The sequence below is a fragment of the Herpailurus yagouaroundi genome, unplaced genomic scaffold (assembly GCF_014898765.1).
Source record: "Herpailurus yagouaroundi ecotype Mexico unplaced genomic scaffold, PumYag 163, whole genome shotgun sequence".
NCBI classification, from domain to species: Eukaryota; Metazoa; Chordata; class Mammalia; order Carnivora; family Felidae; genus Herpailurus; species Herpailurus yagouaroundi.
The window spans coordinates 56964238-56985606 of NW_024412404.1; the positions used below are offsets into that span (position 1 = coordinate 56964238).

Here is a 21369-nt window from a genome sequence, read left to right on the forward strand (position 1 = left end):
GGAGGGACCCACGTACGCCGGACGAAGACTCGCTCCCGCCACCCCCCATCGCACCAGGGAGCGGGACCGGCCGCCGCTCGGGTCCCCTCGCCTGCGCTTGTCGCCGGCTGCGCACCAGCTGCCCGGGGACTCAGGTTGCACCCCTGGAAGCGGGAGCGCAACCTCGCTCGCGCACTCGGGAAGTTTCTCTTTCTGTGCGATCTTCTGAGCCCGACGTTTGCAGTCCTTCCTCCTGGCCCATCTCCCATCGCCGTGCGCAGGGCCAGGCTGGATCTCCTTCCGTGGCCCTGGCCCTGGCTTTGGCGACCGGGGTTCAGGTGAGCGTTTCCCCCAGGAGACGTTTGCGGTACTTCTCTGGCTGGAAAACTGTTGCTGCGGAGGCTGGGGAAGTCGGGGGCCGCGGCCCGAGGTACGGGATCCGTACGCCCCGAGCTCAGTGCGGAGCCCTTGTCCGCTTAGGGTGCGGGCGGGCGCTAATGGGGATAGCAGCGAAATGCCTCTGGTGGCTCCGAGCGGCTGGTACCTGGAAATAGCGATCTTGGAAAGAGGAGGGGGCTCCGGGCGCAGGCTCTTTTAGAGATGTCTGAACCCCAGGGCGCCTCAGGGACCCGCTACCCGCCGGCCCCCGAGGCCCAAGCAGCAGAGAGCTGTCGCCGTCTCTGCCTTTCAGATCCGAACCTTTAACACCAGCTCAGACCCACTCCACAGCCCCCTATGATCTCTTGCCAGGCAGGCGACGGCACCTGCACTTGACCCTACGTTAGCTGGTCAGGTTCTCTTTGCCCCTGCGCCCATGACTGTTTTCTGACACATTTGAAATATTAAAGTTGCATGAACTTTCTGGACTTGCCAGGTTCTTTTGAAAAGCCCATGCATGCAGCCATTCCAAACAGGAGGCCCCTCTCTGGATTTCTGCCCCAGCCTGGAGTCATTGATGGCAGGTGGGAGGCTGTGAGTTGACTTCTGTTTCGTGCAGCCCAGGGTATACACATGGAAAGAAAGACCCTTTCTTGCATGTTTTTCTTTACTAGGGATTAAATTCATCCAGAGTATTGATTCACACCATCATAAAGGGTGATGAGTTCCCCCAGATGCAGGCAAGCCCCCTCTCCCAGCTTCTGACTAAACACTGCTGTTATTCAGTGCGAAGAAGGAATTAGAAGAACTTCAGTTGGGTTTTGATGCATTTGGAAAAACAAAAAAAACACTTTTCCCTTCTCTTACTCCATCTTTCTACCTTTGGAACATATATTAAAACTAGAGATTGCTGTGTGATCAGATGGGGCCAGATCTGATTGGCAGATAGGCTAGTTCCATTATATTATTATATGATAGAAATGATAAAATAATGTTCAGTGCACAGGGTTTACCAGACGTTTGTTTGGTAAATGTGAGTGTGTGTAATGCTGAAATAAAGTGAGGTAGGCTGGTAGGCTGCCTGGTTTGATTGTTGCTGGAAATTGTCAGATAATGAAAGGGTCCAACGGTATGCAAATATTTATATTGTTTTCAGATTTCAAATAGCCCCCAAAACATTTATGAGATGTTTACAGATATATGACGCTCTGTGCAGTGGCTTTGAAAATGTGATAATTACTGCTTTATGTGCTTTTTTACTTCCTCAAGGAACGTTATGTAAAAATCAGGCAGTTTTATATTCTTTTCTCCAAAGTTCCCCTTTGTATTAATGGGGGATCTGCCGTTACGCAAAGGGAAACATTTGGGCACTGATGGTGTTTTGGGGTGATTCCCTGATTTTCTGTCAGTTGGAACCAGTACAGTGGATCCAACTTGTGGCTCTTTTACCTGCAAAGACCAGCTTTGGTATCGGTGTGAGACTGCCTGGGTGGGAATCTTGGATGTTCAGATGCTGTTATCATCAGGCAGAGATAACGACTTCCGGAAGGACAGGCTAGGCGCACATAGATACAGATGACCCTTTGTTTTCTTAGATAAGCTTCTGGTGGGATAACAGAGGCTGGATTTGGGGGGAAGGTTTGTTCTTCCTTTCTCCAGCGCTGGTCTGATGGCAAGATTTCAGTGGTTTGTACCCACCTGTGCTCATGAAGGTGGTGGTCTCCGTAGCAGAGTGGGTTGAGAAAATCCTTCTGGGCAAGCTGCATCCACTTTCTCTGCAGCTGGGTCCAGTGTAGCTGGTAAAAGTCATCATCTGCTTCTGCTCGTTGTATGTACCCTATTTCTCAGGATAAGAGAATAATCTTTTTGGGGGGAGGGGAGACACCTTGCTTCTTTGCAAACTTGTGCCTCTGGGAGGACGTCACCTGTAGATGCACCTGTTCTGTGATTATATTTTCTCTGAGTGAGAGCAAGACCCCACTGCCTGAGGCCCACATGCTCCTGTAGACTTGGAGTGAGTGCTAATGAAATGCAGTTTTGGACCTTGAGGTTGTAGGGTTATATGCTTTTCCTTTCTACTTAGGGAACCACTTCTCTGTCTCTAGGCCAGGTTTAGTGCTGAGGTTTGGCGATTCAGGATCCCAAGAGCATGCCCTCCAGGAACCCCCCATAGACCATCCAAGAGGTGTGCAATGTCCTTTGGGCAGCCCTGACCAAGAAGTTCAAACCACCGGGAAGAAAATTAGTAACGAGTAACACAAATCAGGGCTGGCACAGAAAGCTTAACCGAACAGGGAATAAAACGGTTAGAGGAGCCCAGTGTTTAGGAAAAATCAGAGTACAATGTGTAGCTTTGAGGCTGCATTTAGTGCTCTGAAGCTTGCCCGGAGGCCCCTTTGCTCTTACTTATGGAGTGTGGGCAGAGCAGAGAGGAGGAGCTTCAGTGGGCTTCCTCCATTTTCCTGCCACCCAAGGCTCCGGCAGATTCTGTGAGCTTGTGTGTACCTGCAAAACCAGCACCGGACCTCGGTGAGCAAACTCAGTGTGGATACGAGGTGGTCAGTCAACAGCCTCGCAGCCAGTGTTACACTGTTGGTAGTATATTACCTCCACTTTTACTGCTGTCACCAGTACAGTAAGTGCCATTTATTGAAGGTTTATTACGTGCCAGGCAGTAATGAAGATGATCACACAGATTTAACCCTTACACACACTCCACGAAGCGGGTATGTTGGCATTTGTGTTCACGCATGAAGAGGCCGAAGCAAAGACAGGTTAAGGAACCGCCCAAGTCACAGAGCGAATATGGGAAGCCCTGAGATCCAAATCTAGATGGTCCTTCTGCGTCATCTGGACTCTTAGTCACCTCGCTATACTGCTTCAGGAAGAATAACAGCCGGTGCGTGGCTCTCAAGGGTTTACTGTGCCTAAGACATTCAAACAAAGAAACCAAGATTTAGACAGGGTGAGTAGCTGGCCTGAGGACACTCAGGTAGCAGGAGGTATAATCTGGATCTGAACAGGCAGCTGAACCCCACGTCCCACAGCCATCAGCCACTGAGATAGAATGTGTCTGGCACCAGACTTTGGAAACTAGAGCAAAAGTGACTGCATTCCAGAAGCGATCCCCTTACCGTGACCTATTGTCTCCGGAGAAGCAAATGAATGGCGTAGAATGATGTGTGGGAAGAGGCATCACTCTGGTTCTCAGAGCAGACTCTTAGGATGACATTTCAAAGGGCATGGGGTGGTAGTTATGGGTCCCATGCCCTAAGAGACGGGATTAGGATATGTTACAGATTTTGCAGGGTCTCCCTTAGTCTCTGGAGCCCAGAGGGTGAGGTGTGGGGAGAGAAACTTGCAGGTCAGAACCTAATTGGTAGATTAAAGAACTGGAGGGTGTGTATACTCTCTCTTGCACCTTTTGGCCCTTGCCTCCAGGACATCAGTTCAACTGGAAAACCCTTTCTTTATAGCGCTGCAGAAAGGGCTCTGGAAATAAGACAACAATCAGAAATGCTGGTGGAGGGGGAAGGCAATCTACCTGATTCACCTGTGAGCCCGGGTTCCCTGGGGTCCTCAGTCCCTCTCTCCACTACCCGCTCTGAGTGGCCCCCTGTCTGGGATGTCCCTCTGGGAGCTGTGGGTTGCTCAGCGAGTGGATGACATTTGCCTCAATTCAGATCAATCCTGTGTCTTTCTTGGAGCACTTCCTGTGCAGGAGACCTGTACTGGGTGCGGGGTGTGGGGGGGGGGCGGCACGGGGGGTTAAAACAAGCCGGGGGGGGCCTTCTGGGAGCTCACAGGTTGGCCGAGCAAGCACACAGTGGACCACTAGTGATTTTCCCCAGTGTAATCGCTTGCTTTGGAAGTTTTTCCTCCCAACGTTTTTATCATCCATCCAGGTGACAGATGCTTATTTGGCACCTTCTAGGGGCCAGCACTGTACGAGTTCTTTTCCTTCCCCTTCGTTGGTGCACTCTGGTTGGTATCATTCCAAACAGACACAGGGAAACTTTGGCACCTTTGCTGGTCCAGGTGATTTGCCTGAGGGCACTAGCTGTCGGGTAGGATTTTTGGAGTAGTGACGGAAACTAACGTATCTTGCAGTATTACCCCGAAGAGTCCTGTCCGGGGCTCGAGGCCAAGGACAGTTGTAGTTGGAGCAAAGTGCTCCGTTTACTGAGGAGGGGTTAATTAGCCCCAGGAGGGATGGGAAGGTGGGGACAGGTGCCAGGGAAGGCTGCCCAGAACTGGCACCTTACCTGAGTCTTGAGTATCCAGCAGCAGGCCCGAGGACATTCCTGTGGACAGAGTGGCCTGGAGCAAAGGCCTAGAGGTCTGGAGGCACATTTTGGATGGGGATCAGGTCTCTGGGCGTGGCCTCAGCATAGAGTGTGGGTCTGGAGGTGGCTGGTAGGAGGGGCAGGAAGTGAGTCTGGGACAGCAATGTGGGTGGTCTCAGTGCCTCGCTGGGAAGCGTGGACATTCCTTTATAAGCAGTAACTGGGGAGCCCTGGGAGATTTGAAACAAAAAAGCCTCATGGTAAGACACTTGCCTGGTGGTGGAAAAGGACAGCTCCCTCGGGCACGTAGGCCCTGTTTACGTTTGTAAGTGACAGTGCCCAGCTGCTGTGCCCCACGGTGTGTGCGCTCTGGGGGCCTGGGTTGCGGTCAGCTGTCTCCGTGGCTGGCTCCATACTGCCAGCTGTTGGATTGTGGGGGCCGGCACTGTGTCATCGTCTTCTTTGCTTTGTCTATATTCCCAGCCAGGCCTTGCCACCAGTGCGGTCTGTGCCTCTTGAGTGCTCACCAGATTGCGTTCGATTTCTGATGGCCATTTCTGGTGGTCACATAGACCCCAGGGCGATCTGCCTCAGTGCAGAATGAGGCTTCCTTAAAGGTTTGCCGACCACGTGCATCAGACTTTCCTGGGGCCCAGCTCAGACTTCACTGAATCAACATATGGAATGGAGCCCTGGGAATCTGCATTTTCAACAGGTGCGCCTTCTGTCCACCACATTTGGGAACTACTGACGTGCAGCCTACACCTTCTTGTGCTGGAGGGTCTCCTCTGGTTCTTTTCTGGCTGCACAGACTACCCTTCCCCAACTCCTGCCATTAGGTGGGGCCATATGGAATGTGGGTGTTCGACAGGTGGTGAGCTCCGGTTGGGGCAGCGTAAATTTAGTGGCCTTTAGTGGCCTGTCATTGTCCTCCTCTGTTGGGGACGAGCATGCAGCTGTGTGTTGAGACGGCAGAACTTCTCCACGTAAGCAGAGAGACAGCTTCCCTGGAGAGTCATAGCATTGGCAGTGGACTTTGTGGGCCAGAAGGAAACTTTTTGCGTTAATGGCGATTTTAGGGATTGATTAGCTACCGAAGCACAAGTCTGTTCCATCTGGCTAATACACTTGGAATAATTTTGCTTGCTCTCTAGAAACAAAGTCATTTGAGGCAAAGTGGTATGATGAAAGACTATGGACTTTGGAGCTAGACAGGTCTATGTTTGGATTTTAGCTCTGCCACTAACCAGCAAGTTGCCTAAAATCTCCGAACCTCGATTTCTTCATGTGAGAAAGAAGAACAATACTTACCTCATTGGATGTTAGTATATAAGATGCTTTTTTTTTTTATAACCCCTGTCCTTAAAAAAAATTTTTTTTTAATGTTTACTCATTTATTTTTGAGAGAGTGTGTGAGCGGGGGAGGGACAGGGAGAGAGACAAAGAATCGGAAGCAGGCTCCAGGTTCTGAGCTGTCAGCACAGAGGCTGATGCGGGGCTGGAATCCACAAACTGTGAGATCATGAGATCATGACCTGAGTCGAAGTTGGACGCTTAACCGACTGAGCCACCTAGGCGCCCTAGGAGATAAGGTGCTTTAAGCACCTACAGTACATGGAACAAAAATGAGATGCCTTCTCCCCACTCTTGTGAATCTCTACTACGTATAGTTGGTGTCTGAGAATAGCAGTGTAGCACAGTGGTCAGGACCATGGCCTTTGACATTGGTTGCTGAGGCTTGAATCCAGATTTTGACACTTATTAGTTGCATGAGCCTTTGGGGAAAGTATTTATCCAGCTTAGATCCTTGTTTCTCCCTCTGTTCCACAGAAAAAATAGCAGTACCCATGAACGTAAGGCTTGGGAGTATTAAATGAGAGAGTATTCAGCTTATCATGGGTGCTCAGTAAATGGAAATGTTATTACCATTGTCCTTTTGTTAAGATGAATCCATAATGTACGCTAAAGAGAAACGCTATAGGTAGCTAACAATACTCTGATTACAAATGATTTACTACGGGATTTCTATAAACTAGTAAACTTCTTTAAATACATTTCGCATGATTCCTTTTAGTCCCCGTGAGGCAAGTATGTAACTTGAGCTCATGAATGAGCTCATTCAGTGAGCCGTACCCCCATAGAGCAGCGTGGCTGGCTCGCTGTCTAATGGACAGGTGGTCCCAGTACTGTCGTTTCTCATATGTGACTTACATTGCTGGCCGTTTACAACAGTGATTTTAGGACATCAAATCCGAAGGGGCATTAGCATAACTGCATTGGACCATGTGAAAGGAAAATGCTGCATTCTTATCATTTTCTTCCGACACCCAGTGTCCGAAGCCCTGCGCAGGGAGTTTTCCATCAGACACCTTCCCAGGGCCCTGTCCACCCCCAGTCGGAGTGGGTGGAGTGCGGTGAGCATCTCTTCCCTCCCTGGGGAGGCTTCTGCCTTGTCATCTGATAAATGGAGCAGCCTTCTGCTTGAAATATTATTTGCCACTGTAAAGTGAGTCTGCTGAACCCAGAATTCTGAGAATTGATGATGTTCTGCCACAGGGAGATAAATGCTTATAACACGACGAAAAGGAGATCATTAGTTTCATAACTTGTAGACAAAGTTATCTCAATTAGTTATAAAGATGATGCCGTTTATGACCCACACAAGGCTCATAAAAGCACCATACCTCCCTCTATTTTCCTATGATAGTGTTCTTAAATATGAAAATCATCATAGTAATACTTGTTTCTTTAGTAAATACAACCTGTGGGTGAATCAGAAGCACCGGTTTACAGTGCGGAGGTGGACTGACACAGAACCATACCCGCCGGTGCCATCATTAACCAAAGGCACAAAGGTGTAGAGGGACTTGGAGATGTCCCAGGATGGACGAGCAGGAGGCACAGAGAATCTGGGAGTCTTGAGCCCAGGGATGGCCGCATCACCAGCTTTCAATATGTGACTGAAAAACTGTCCTACAAAGGTGAGAGACTAGTTGTGATTCGGTCTCCACTGCAGACAAAGGAGCAAGAAACAGGGTCAGAATCCGTAGGAGGAGCATTTAGGTTGGTTTTCAGAAAAGTAGGCAGTCTGCCAGTCACTGGGAGACATTTCTTTTCTCCTTTTCCGAAGGGTTTTAAAAACATTTTTATGAAAGTGTTATTTCGAACCATATGCAGTGGCTGATATTTGACTGTTTTGACCTACAAAAGCAAGAATCTCATTGAATTCAACCTAAAAATAAAATACACAAGGAAACAAATGCATGATATATAATTGCACAGCTTCCCAGAATACCCTCTGCCCACCAAGCCCCATTTCCCCTGCTCCCAGGGTTCAGTTCTGAGCTCCATATAAATGGAATCATACAGCAGGTACTTTTTCATACGGCTGCTTTGCTCAGCGTGGTTTTGAGATTTATCCATGTTGTACTTAGTTGTAGTTTGTTAATTCTTATTGCCATAGAGCTTTCATGGCATGACTTACCTCTTGCTTTACTCACTTTGCTGTTTATGGATATTGGGGTTATTTGTTGATTTGGGCTAATGCTGTTATTGTCTGTCTGTCTTCTTTCTTTCTTCCTTTCTTTTTTTTCGTGAACATATTTGTAATTTCTGTTGGGTATATACCTAGGAGTGGAAATGCTAGGTTGTTATTCACTTGAGGTTTTTAAAGAAGGATTTGGCCTTTCTTCGTCTAGCTCCGCTTCTGAATTAGGGATGTGTGCTGCTTTAATCTCCATCTGTTGAGCAGTTACTTTGTGAAAGCCCGTGGTGGCCCCGAATGCCCCGAAGAAGCCACGAGCTGGGTCCCCACTCTACAGGCAGGCAGGCAGGCAGGCAGGCAGGCAGCCTGGCCACCGTAGTCAGTGCAAGGGCTTTGGAATTATTTTCTGACTGCTGATTGCAAGGGTGTGCCCTAGCTTCCTCATCTGTGAAGTGGGGATAAGAAATAACACCTGCCAGGGGGCTGTAAGGATGAAATGATGCGTAACAGGTGCCAGCTACAAAGCTGGTACATAGTGGTAAAGCCACTCTGTGTCCCTGGCTCCATCATGCTTCCTGTGGGCAGGTGGAGATGAAGGTGAGTGAAAAAACCCCCTAATATCACAGCGTAATAATAAGAAGAAGAATGCAGCTCTTAGCACCACAGGAGAGCTGCGCCTTGAACTAGGATTTCAGAAGTCTGGGGGAAGCATTCTGAATAATCATCCAAGAAATCACTGACAAAATGAATTGACCAATACCTATGTACCTGTCAGTATCTTTTCATTGACCTGTATCTCCACTTTGGTTACAGAGGGAGGAAAGGAGATGAGCTTTAACATGTACTGTAGATCAACTTTGTTCTAGGCACTTGTCACACCTTAGATGATTTCATCTTTGCAAGTTCCCCCCCCCACCCCCACCGCAAGAGGTGATATTGTTGTCCTGATTTACACAGTAAGGAGTTAACACTCCTTATATACAGAAAGCTCTTGCCAATCAATGAGAAAAGAGCAGAGCTCTTGAAGAGAAGAGTGGGCAGCAGAACTAACAGGGAACTAGTAATACAAATAGCGAACGCACCTTTATAAATCTGTGATTTCCATAGAAAGGCAAAACATCCATCTGAAAGCAGCAAAATGACATTGCATATAGATCAGCACACACTTTTTATTGTGCTGGGACCAAAGAATGTGGAGCCATTGAAATTAGTAACATAGACGACTGTTTGTTGACTTGCGGAAGATACCCATAAATTGTGAGGTGGTAAAAAGTAGGTTATGTAAGTGTGCACGATGCTACTTTCATATGGTAATGTAATGAAATCAGTTTGTGTTGATATCTATAAGGAAAATCGCTATAAAGATATACAACAAAATTGTAACAGTGGTTATTTTAGCCGATGGCATTATATAATATTTGCTTTTTTCTTCATGCTATTTATTGTCTACATTATTTTACGGTAAGCATTTATTACCTTCATATAGAATCAGAAAAATCAATGTAGAAGTTTCCTGTTATGGGGAGGGGAAGAACCTAATGAAATATTCTTAGATGGGGCTGTGTGATCTTTTTGTGATTGCTTTAGACATATCTGTAGTGGGAATGTGTCAAAAATCAACCTTTCTATATTTAATATCAACTAAAATATTGAAAGGAAAACCAGAAGGTAAAGATTAACACCCAGATGTGCAAGGTTGTGGTGAAACAGATGTGATCTGAGGCTGCAGGTGGAAATGTAAATGGACATAAGCCTTTAAAAACATTTTTTTTAACGTGCATTCATTATGGATAGAGACAGAGCATGAGTGAGGGAGGGGCAGGGAGAGAAGGAAACACAGAATCTGAAGCAGGTTCCAGGCTCTGAGCTGTCAGCACAGAGCCCGACGCAGGGCTTGAACCCACCCATGAGATGGTGACCTGAGCCGAAGTCGGCCCCTTAACCGACTGAGCCACCCAGGCACCCTGGACATAAGCCTTTTGAAGAGTGGTATTTCAGTGCATAGACAGACAGACCTGAAATTATTCCTGTCCTTTGACTTAGAAGTGTTAGAAAAATATGTTGAGGCACTGATGTAGAGATGCAAAAATATCCTCATGTATAAGATATTCACTGCTGTGTTCCATAAAAGCAAATATATTTGTCAAATAAAACTAAAATAAAAGTCAAGTGGTCAACACTGGAATAATAGTTTGATAAATTACGGACACGATAAATTGTCTATTAAAACGATAATTTTGAAAATTGGGAAGAAACATGGTAACATTTTATGATGTAGTAGTTAAAGGGAAAAAGGACTCTCCAAAAATAGATGTCAGAGTTAAACTGTGGGCAGCATGTTTGATTTGGGCAAATATTAGAAAGGGTTTTACACAGAAGAGCATGTATATAGTGGGAATGAATGTGTCTCTTCACTTAAACATTTTCTTTAAGATTATGAAATAGGGGCACCTGGGTGGCTCAGTCGGTTGAGCGTCCGACTTCAGCTCAGGTCATGATCTCTCGGTTTGTGAGTTTGAGCCCCATGTCGGGCTCTGTGCTGACAGCTCAGAACCTGGAGCCTGGTTTGAATGCTGTGTACCCACCTCTCTCTGCCCCTCCCATGCTCATGCTCTGTCTTTCCCTGTCTTTCAATAAGTAAACATTAAAAAAAATTTTTTTTAAGACTATGAAATAGTTGGAAAAATTGAAACAACAGAGAAGGGTAAGGATGGCTTACCTGAGAAGGGTAAGGATGGCTTACCTCTCTCAGGACTGCTTCACCTCTCTGCCCGTTCATTCCCTTCACTTTTTAAAGTCAAACTTTTAAACAATGTGTACTCTTTTGTGGGACTATGTTGCCTGGCACGTTTCTGAGATTCATCTATGTTGTGCTCAGTTGTAGTTTGTGTGTGTGTGTGTGTGTGTGTGTGTGTGTGTGTGTACATAAAATATACATTTTGAATATATTATGTATTTACACATAATAAAAATATAGGTAAATATAAAATAAAATAAATAAAAGTTTAATAAAAACTGAGACACCCTGACAAATTTTTTTTTTTACTTAATTTAGATCTACTTGATTCTTTTTATTGGCTGTGGGTATTTCATCATATTAACCTACTCAGGGAATTTTAGGGTGTTTTCATGTCTCAGTACAACAGACAACATTGCAATTGTGCTTACACTGTAGTGCACCTGTTAAAGTATTGCTGTGATAAGCTTTTGCAAATGAAATTTCATGGTCGAAGACCATGTGTGTTTTATTTTTTTTTTTTTAATTTTTTTTTCAACGTTTATTTATTTTTGGGACAGAGAGAGACAGAGCATGAACGGGGGAGGGGCAGAGAGAGAGGGAGACACAGAATCGGAAGACCATGTGTGTTTTAAATTCTGATGGATGTTGCTCAGTTGTCCATCCAAAGGGCTGGCTGTCCATGTTTACATTCTGTTTTTCGACATCCTTGCCAATGCTGGGTGTTGGTAATGTTTTATATTTGTACCGTAGGACAGAATATTACATTTGTGTCTTTTCATTGTGTATTGGCAGTTTTTATTTCCTTTTTAAAATTAGGCTTTAATTTTGGGGTGCCTGGGTGGCTCAGTTGGTTAAGCATCCGACTTTGGCTCAGGTTATGGTCTCACAGTTCATGTGTTCAAGTCCCACATTTGGCTCTGTGCTGACAGCTCAGAGCCTGGAGCCTGCTTCAGATTCTGTGTCTCCCTCTCTGTCTGCCCCTCTCCTGTTCATGCTCTGTCTCTCTCTCTCTCTCTGTCTCTGTCTCTCAAGACTAAAGAAATGTTAAAAAAAATTTTTAATTAAGTTTTAATTTTAATTCCATTATGGTTAATATATAGTGTTATATTAGTTGCAGGTATACAGTATAGCGATTCAACAATTACGTATATCACCCAGTTACTTATCAGGACAAGTGCACTTCTTAATCCCCATCACCCATTTCACCCATCCCCCACTCATCTTCCCTCTGGTGACTATCTGTTTGCTCTCTATAGTTAAACATCTGTCTCTCAGTTTGTCTCTCTCTCTTTTTCCTTTGCTTGTTTGTTTTGTTTCTTAAATTCCACATGTATGTGAAATCATATGGTATTTGTCATTCTCTGACTTATTTCACTTAGCATTATACTCTCTAGTTCCATCCACATCGTTGCAAATGGCGAGATTTCATTCTTTTTATGGTTGAATAATATTCCATTGTGTATGTATATATATACACACACATATATAAACACACATAGACACACACACACATCTTTTTTATCCAATTCGTCTATTGATTGACACCTGGGTTGCTTCTATAATGTGGCTATTGTAAATAATGTTGCTATAAACGGGTACATGTACCCTTTTCAGTTAGTGTTTTTATATTTTTTTGGGTAGATACCCGGTAGTGCAATTACTGGATCTGTTTTTAACTTTTTAAGGAACCTTCAGTCTATTCACAGTGGCTGCACCAGTTTGCATTCCCACCAACAGTGCACAAGGGTTCCTTTCCCTCCACGTCCTCGCCAACACTCGTTTCTTGTGTTTTTGAGTTTAGCTATTCTGACAGGTGTGAGGTGATATCTCATTGTGGTTTTGATTTACATTTCCCTGAGAGTGAGTGATGTTGAGCATCTTTTCATGTGTCTGCTGGCCAATTTGTATTTCTTTAGTGAAATATCATTTCCCTTAATCCATGCTTCATCTTACTGAAGTGTAGGAGTGCTTTATGCCTTAAAGATATGAATCTTTTCTTTCATATGTTGCAGCTATCTTCTCTGTGTCTGTGGTTGACTTTTAAATTTCTTTGCAGTTTCTATTATGCGCACATTTAAATTTTTGTGTAGTTAAATCTATCAGTCTTTCCCTGTATGGTTTCAGAGTTTGTGTCCTATTTAGAAAGCCCTCTTTCATCTAAAATAGAAACGTTCTGTATTGTCTAGTATTTTATGCTTTGTTCTTTAATTTTAATTCTTTAACGTATCGGAAATTTATTTTTATGCATGGAGTGAGGTAGAGGATTTAAATTGCTGTTTCTGTATAGTTTTCAGTTGTGGAGTAGACATTGTCTTCTCCGTGATACCATTACCAGTTACAAATTCTCATATGTCCATGGAATTGCAAGTGAATCTTGTTGCAGTTTCAATTGTAAGGTATATGGCCCCTTACCTCTGGGAACAAACATAGCATGGAGGTTAAGACTGCAAGCTCCAGAGTCAGGATGCCTGAGTTCAAACCACTAATCTTCTGTTACTATCTGTGTGAACTTGGAAGTTGCTTTATCTCTCTGTGCTTCAGTTCCCTGGTCTTAATGATGATATGGATAATAGTGGATACTAATAATAATAATGGATAATGATGCAGTAATTTCATTGTATTGAGATCAGAGAGAGCGGCTTGTGTGATTTTTGTGTTTCATAACTTGTTCTGATTTTCTGTGTGGCCACATATGTGGTCAATTTTTTGTAAATTTATATAGCTTGAACATAATGAATAGTTTGTGTTTGATAGGTACAAAGCTCTAAATATATTAAAGCAAGCTGACTATACTATTCAAATCTTCTATATTCTTACTATAAAAAAATTCATTCTTTATAATGTGGTCTTTTTTTTAAAAAAGTAATCTCTACCCACAACATGAGGTTCAAACTCATGACCCTGAGATTAAGAGTAGCATGCTGTACCAACTGAGCCAGCCATGTGCCCCTGACTTGGTCTTTTTAATGTGAAGATATGCTATCCCTCAAACTATGGTAATTAAAGCATTTACATTTTTGGAAGAAGTAACTAATATTTTGTCATACTACTGCCAGCTTATTCTGTTTTATTTTTGTGGTGCTTCCTTTTGCTTTTTTACCCCCTAATTTCTTGCGTGTAGCTAAATAGCTCAAGTTTTCTTTGCCACCCTTCTTTTTTTCCTTTAGTGATTTGGAGGTCAGAATTCCTATGTCTGCATTTCAGATTAGTGTTCTTAAATTTTTTTTTTTTTTTAAATTTTTTTTTTTAACGTTTATTTATTTTTTTGGGACAGAGAGAGACAGAGCATGAACGGGGGAGGGGCAGAGAGAGAGGGAGACACAGAATCAGAAACAGGCTCCAGGCTCTGAGCCATCAGCCCAGAGCCCGACGCGGGGCTCGAACTCACGGACCGCGAGATCGTGACCTGGCTGAAGTCGGACGCTTAACCGACTGCGCCACCCAGGCGCCCCTAGTGTTCTTAAATTTTATCTCCCTCTGATAAACCTTTTATCATTAAGAAGTTTTCATCTTTGTGTTAATATTCCTTATCTTGAAGTACACTTTATCTAATACAAGATATAGCTAGCTACATTATCTTTTTTGAGGGTAATGCCTGCATAGAATATATTTTCCATACTTTTACTTTCAACCTACCTGTATTTTATGTTTAATGTATGTGTCTTATAAACAACATTTAGTTGTACCTTTTAATTTTATCCAGTATGGCCAATCTCTGCCATTTATTTCAAGTGGTTAAGCCATTTACATTTAATGCAATTATTGATGTGGTTGAGTTTAAGTCTACCATCTTATTTGTCTTTTATTTGTCCTGTTATTTGTTCCTTTTTTCTCTTTTCTTTAAAATTTTTTTAATGTTTATTTATTGTTGAGAGAGAGAGAGAGAGAGAGAGAGAGAGACAGTGTGTGAGTTGGGGAGGGGCAGAGAGAGAGGGAGACACAGAATCAGAAGCAGACTCCAGGCTCTGAGCTGTCAGCACAGAGCCCAACGCAGGGCTCAAACCCAGGAACTGCAAGATCATCACCTGAACTGAAATTGGATGTTTAACAGACTGAACCACTCAGACACCTCTCTTTTCTTTTAAATTAACATTTGTTACTATGCTATTTTATCTCCTTTATTGTAGTTTTAGCTACACCTCTTCAAAAATTTTAATAGTTTCTCTAGAGATTACAATATGCATTTTTTACTTGTCACCATTAAGTCAATATTTCAAACAGATTTCAAATACAGCATAAAATACAGCATAAAAACATTATGACAGCATACTTTCATTTCTTCCCTTATGCCTTTGAAATACTGTCATAGATTTCACTTCTATGTATGAATCACATAAAACATTTGTTTTTGTCTTAAACAGTCCATATACCTTTATAGAAATTACATTGAAAGTATTTACCCACATACTTAGCATTTCCAATGTTCTTTGTTATTTCTTTCAGATTTAGTGTTTTCCTTTAGGATTATATGCCTTCATCCTGAAGAACTTCCTTTAGCTTTTCTTTTTTCTTTTTTTAATTTTTTAACATTTACTTATTTTTGAGAGAGAGAGAGAGAGAGAGTGAGCGAGTGAATGGAGGAGGGATACAGAGAGAGGGAGACACAGAATCTGATGCAGGTTCCAGGCTGTGAGCTGTCAGCACAGAGCCCGATGCGGGGCTTGAACTCACAAACTGTGAGATCATAACCTGAGCCAAAGTCAGATGCCTAACCGACGGAGCCACCCAGGTGCCCCCTTTAAGCTTTTCTTGCAGGGCAGATTTGCTAGAAATAGGTTCTCTTGGACTTTGTTCTATTGGGATTATCTTTATTTTTGAAAGATACTTTTGTTGGATGTAGAATTCTAGGTTAACAGTTTTCTTTCAGCTATTTAGAGATGGCTTTGAATTGCAGATTCCATTCTTTCTGATGAGAAGTCAGCTGTCTTTGTTATTGTTACTTTCCTGAATGTCATGTGTTTTCCCCTCTGGCTGCTTTTAAGAATTTCTCTTCACCTTTGATCTTTTGCAGTTTGAGTATGATGTGTCTAGGTTGGTCTCATTGTACATTTCCTGCTTGGGTTCATGGAGATTCTCAGAGCTATGGTTTGATGTCTTTCATCAGTTAAATATTAATAAGACATTAATATTTTTTCTGCCCCATTTTCTCTCTCTGTTTCTTTTGGTTTTTCATTCACACAGATATTAGTTTTATTTTATTTTATTTTTATTAAAACTTTTTTTAATGTTTATTTTTGAGAGAGAGAGAGAGACAGAGTGTGAGCGGGGGAGGGGCAGAGAGAGAGGGAGACACAGAATCTGAAACAGGCTTCAGGCTCTGAGCTGTCAGCACAGAGCTGGATGCAGGGTTCGAACCCACAAACCACAAGATCATGACCTGAACTGAATTCTGATACTTAACTGACTGAGCCACTCAAGCACCCTTATTAGACAGTTTCATATTATTCCACAAGTCTTGGAATGCTGTGTTCTATTTTATTTTTATTTCTTTCTTCCCTGTGGCTCAATTTAAGGTAGTTTCTATTGGTTTATCTTCAAATTCACCAATTCTTTATTTTCTACTATGTCTATTCTGCTGCTAAGCCCACGCAATAAATGCTTTATTTCAGTTCATTTTTTTCCAGTTTAGAATTTCCATTTGATTCTTTTTTAGAGTTTTAGTTTCTTTGCTGATGTTTTCCACTTGTTCATTCTATTCTTCTTTCCCTATAATCTTTTAATGTATTTATAACAGAAAGTCCTTTTCTGCTAATTGTAACATCAAGGTGATCTATGGTTCTGATTTTTTTTTTTCCTGATGATTATGGGTCACATTTTACTGCTTCTTTTGTATGTGTAGTAATTTTTTATTGCATATTGGAGCTTATGAATCATACATTATGGAGACGATAGATCATTATTGTCTGCCAAAGAGTGTTGAGGTGTGTTCTTGCATGAAGTTAATTTATTGCTGGGTCGCCTTCATCCTTAGAATCTTGGTTCTAGGCTATGTTTGTATAAGTCTATCTTGGTTTTGCCTTTGATCCTAGGGTACATCCTTTAGTTCTGGGAGGTGCTTTTTATTAGTATAATTTGGCTCTTCCGAGGTTTCAGTAGAAATGCTAACTTGGAAGAACTTCAACTCCAAACTCTATCTCCTGGCACTGGCTAGCTGCTGGAATTTCCTGTTTTACTTTTAGACTGTGGCTGTTACTTTCCAATGGGATCCTTGGAGTCCTGTCCTGCACATTGCAATGTCTGAGTTACCCAGTAATTTGAAGGGAATTTGTACACAGAATTTTGGGTTTCCCTTCTCTGGCTAAACTCTTTTTTCAGGGAGGTTTCATGTGTGTTGTATTATCCAGTATTTTATTTCCACTTGCTTTCTCTTTTCCCTAGTTTTTCTCCCCCGCTATTCTGCTTTACTGATGGACACTCCTGGATGCTCTAAAACCTGGCTATGGATTTCTTAATGTTTTCTTTCTTTTCAGTTGTGTTTTTTGAGAGGGAAGAGAGACAAAGTGAATGGGTTGCATCAGCCATCTTGAATTAGATATCTCTTTAAATAGATTTTTCAATTTTTTCTTGCACACAGTTTATGTTTTTTAGTATATAAAATTATATTTTAAAAATCCACTGATTCTTACTTTTACCTGTGAATATTTTTATGGCTTTTGGAGTCATCATTCAAGTGACCTCTCCTTTATGTATCTAAAATCCTACCTATTTTCTAAGACTTGGCTCAGAATTTGCTTTTCTCTGTTACCTTGTCTGAGCATATCAGACCTGAATGAATGTACGTGATATTGATGACAGTGTTATATAGAAGGTCCCTGCTTATCTTTTTATTTAATGACGGAAATACTTGGTTCCTGAATGTGTTGTGCTTTAATTTAGTTTTGTGGACCAGTGCAAAGATTTTTAGCCACGGAATGAGAACATATTAAATTGGACTTTAAACATATGAACAGCTTACTCACGGAAAATCGTGTGAAACACAGATGCTTTGATATTTGCTTTGATTTTTTTCCTAACACAAAAGATCCTTTTACTGTTTGCTGGAAGTAGCAAACTGTGGTGGTTTGACGATGACGAAGATGACGATGATGTTAGTGGTGATAATTCATATTTATTGACCACTTACTATATGCCAGGCACTTTGCTCCTGTGAGATAAGAATTTTATAATTTTTCATGTTTTTGGATGAGAAAACCAAGGCTTAGAGAGGTTAAAGAATGTGCCCAGTGTCACACTGTTAATAAGCAAGATGAAATGCTTTCCGTGAAACATTTAAATTGAGTATTTTATGAGTTGGAACAATTCAGAGCAGATTTGGGTGGGGGTGGGGAAGAGGAGGGACTGGTAGTGAGGCTTCCTGATAATGAAATGACCCTGACAACCTCTGCGAAATCATGGACATGAAGGGGATAGACACACGACGAGCAAACGGAATGTTGACATTTTACTGGAAGGTACCGCCGGGTGAATTATATTATACCCAGTGTCTGGCCTGACCTGGCTCTAGACGTTGTCTCATCCATCACCCTCTGCCTTGTTTCCCAGAGGTCCTTACTGAGATCCTCCTTGTTGTTCAGGGGCAGAGCTGAGTCTAGAACCTCCGTCTCTTGACTCCTGGCCCCACAGGCTGCTGTAGCAGGTGACTTCCTTTGCTCCTCTTGAGGCGTCAGTTCTGCACGTTAGGGCTCGTCCTTTCAAAATCCTGTTGGGATCATTTGAATGCAGCTCTGTTTCTAGACAGCCTCTGTAGGGCAGCTAGTGAGGAGAGCTTCTTTTTATCAAAACAAACTCTTGCTCAAAAGGAAATCCCAGTGTCTCCTCCTTTTCCTCACCAACGTCCAGGTATCAGAGGAATAAATTCTAGAAATCTAATGGACGGCATAGTGACTGTAATTAACAGTACTGTGTTATGTATCTGAAAGTTGCGAAGAGAGTAAATATGTTTTTAAGTTTATTTATTTATTTTGAGAGAGAGAGAGAGCGAGTGCATGAGCAGGGGAGGGGCAGAGAGAGAGGGAGAGAGAATCCCAGGCAGGCTCCTTGCTGTCAGCTCAGAGCCTGATGCCGGGCTTGAACTCACGAACTGCAGGATCATGAGCTGAGCCAAAATCAAGAGTCGGATGCTTAACCAATAGAGCCACCCAGGCACCTTACAAAGAGAGTAAATCTTCAATCTTCTCATCACAAAAAAGCAATGGTGGTTAAGCGCCATGATGGAGGTGCTAACTAACACTGTGGCAGTAATCCCTTTGTAGTATTTAAGTGCATCACACCAATACATCACACACCTTAAACATACACAGTGTCGATTAAATCTCAGTAAAGCTTTTCAAAAAGAAGTCCTGACAGTTCTCCTACATGTATTTGCCACACTTCTGCACCAAGTGTAGGAGAGACGCGTCCACAGGCCCAGAGCATGCGAGGTGACAGGTGAGTCCTGCCTTCGAGCGCTGTCCTCTCCTCGTGGTCTCTTTGACCTGCAGTTGCCTGTGGACCTTGTTTTAAGTATCAGGAAGAGGGATGGACCTGAAGTTCAGGGGTGGGTGTTTCTGGAGGGGTTTTCTTTGTAAAGCCCAGCTTTGAAAACTGGAGGGCAGCCCTTGTCACACTGAGAATACCTGCATTTGGGGCAGAATATTTGCGGATGGTGACACGTCATTTTCCTTGGTCCCATTCCCTTGTCCTGGGAGCAGAAGTAGATGACTTGGGGGTGGAGACTCCACTCCCCTCCCTTAAGATGGTGCAGGAATAACCTCTACGCCTTCAGGAGCATTGGCAGTGCATTGACTATGTCCCATTGTGTGAGATACCGAGCCGGGCCCGGGAACAAGAACTGAATGCCACAAGCCCGCCTCACTAGCCAGAGTCACGTCAGCGGCAGAGAGCAGGGTCCTTGGAGATCGGGATGCCATGGGGCCAGTCTTCTTGGCATGGAGGACTGGCAGAGCAGGAAGGGCTTGCCAGGGGTTCGGGGGCCCAGTGGGGTTGGGGTTTGGGTGGTAAGAGCCACAGCACCCAGAGGTGGGACACAAAACTGAGTGGAGGACGTCGGGGAGCAGCTTTGCCTGAGGCGAGCTGTGCCCTCCTTTGTGCAGACCTTGCTTCTGGGTCTCCAGCCCCGGGGCCTGCCTTTTGAATTGATTTTGCAGGAATAGCTTCTTTCCTTTTGAATGCTTCCTCTGTGCCAGGTGAGATTCTTTTTTAAAAAAATTATGATTATTATAAGCCCATTTAATTCATCTTAAGAAAATCTAAAAAGTAAAAATTGATGCCTGAAATCAGAATATTCATGCTGAGTGTGACCTCATTAATGGATGTATTAAGAACTGTATTCTTCAACATCAGAGAGTGTATTTACCTTTGCAAAAAAAAAAAAAAAAGAAATTCAACAGGGGTAGCCTGAGAACAGCATAGTCTAATAATTTCACTGACTACATTTTTCATTGTCAAATGAGTCTTGCAAAATATAGTCTACCTGTTACTGTTCCACATCACCGTTTCGGATGACCTGGAGAGTTCTCTTTGTAAAACAGTGGAATGGTCCGATATAGGATATTTAAAAGAAAGGCAGTTTTGTTACCTTACGGAAATTCAGGAATAGCAATCCTAAATTCGCACTGTGCATGCAGGTGAGTTTCTTATGCTTTGTGTGCGATGAACTCGTCTGGTCCTTATGACACCAGCATGAAGTGAATGCTGTTAACTTTCTCACTTTTTGGGAGGGGAAGTGCAGGGAGGGGACAGTGATCTGTCTGTGGTCAATTCTATAGGTGGCAGAGGTAGAACGGGGGTCCAGGCCTGCCTGGCTCCATAGCTCTCTGTTCCCATTGCTGTCTTGCTGGGGTTGGGTGGGGGTGATCTCTTTGTCCCCAGCTGCCCACCCTCTGGCCTCCTGTGCACCGTGCCTGCAGTGGATCTTGGTCATAACAAACCCATGGTCAGGAGCAGTTGAGCCTAGTGCCTAGAGGATCCCAGGATCTGGAGCCCCAGACCCCCTGGCATCAGATGCTGCTCGACCTCTGCTTGAATTACTTCAACCTCTCCTTCCTCAGTTTATGAATCTGCAAAGTAGGGAGAAAAATCGTACCTGTTGGAAACTGTCAGAGAATAAATGCTAGCAGGGTGATGCCTGGCATGCAGGGAGCTCTCCATAAATAAAAGCCATCGTCATCAAAATGGTTGGTGTTCATCTAGAACTTTCCCTACCCTTCTTTTGGCCCCATCTTTACCCCATCTTGCCTGTGAGAACCATGTGTTTATAAGGTAAACCTGTCTTCATTTACCATAATCCTTGTTTCTTTCTTGAACAAGTGGAACCTTTCTCTGGATGTTAGCAGGCAGTATTGGAAAGCAGTGCAGCTTTAGGAATAGCCAGCATAAAAAGCATCAAGAGCCTTGGATGAAGCTTGATTAATTATCTGTGTACTTTATGCCTGAAATGCGAATCATGGTTTTCATTTTCCTCCCAAGAACGTGAGCTGCCTGCTTTGCATTAATCCAGGAGA

The 21369-nt window shown here is 43.4% G+C and overlaps 1 protein-coding gene across 1 annotated transcript in view; it reads left to right on the top strand.

Annotated features, from left to right (window-relative positions):
- The window catches only part of PLPP4 (phospholipid phosphatase 4), a 175033-nt gene that overhangs the window by 48067 nt on the left and 105597 nt on the right, over nt 1–21369 (top strand). The window contains exon 4 of the mRNA XM_040486928.1: nt 5–317. Coding sequence (XP_040342862.1) covers nt 5–317 — 313 coding nt within the window. The remainder of the gene's footprint in view (nt 1–4; nt 318–21369) is intronic.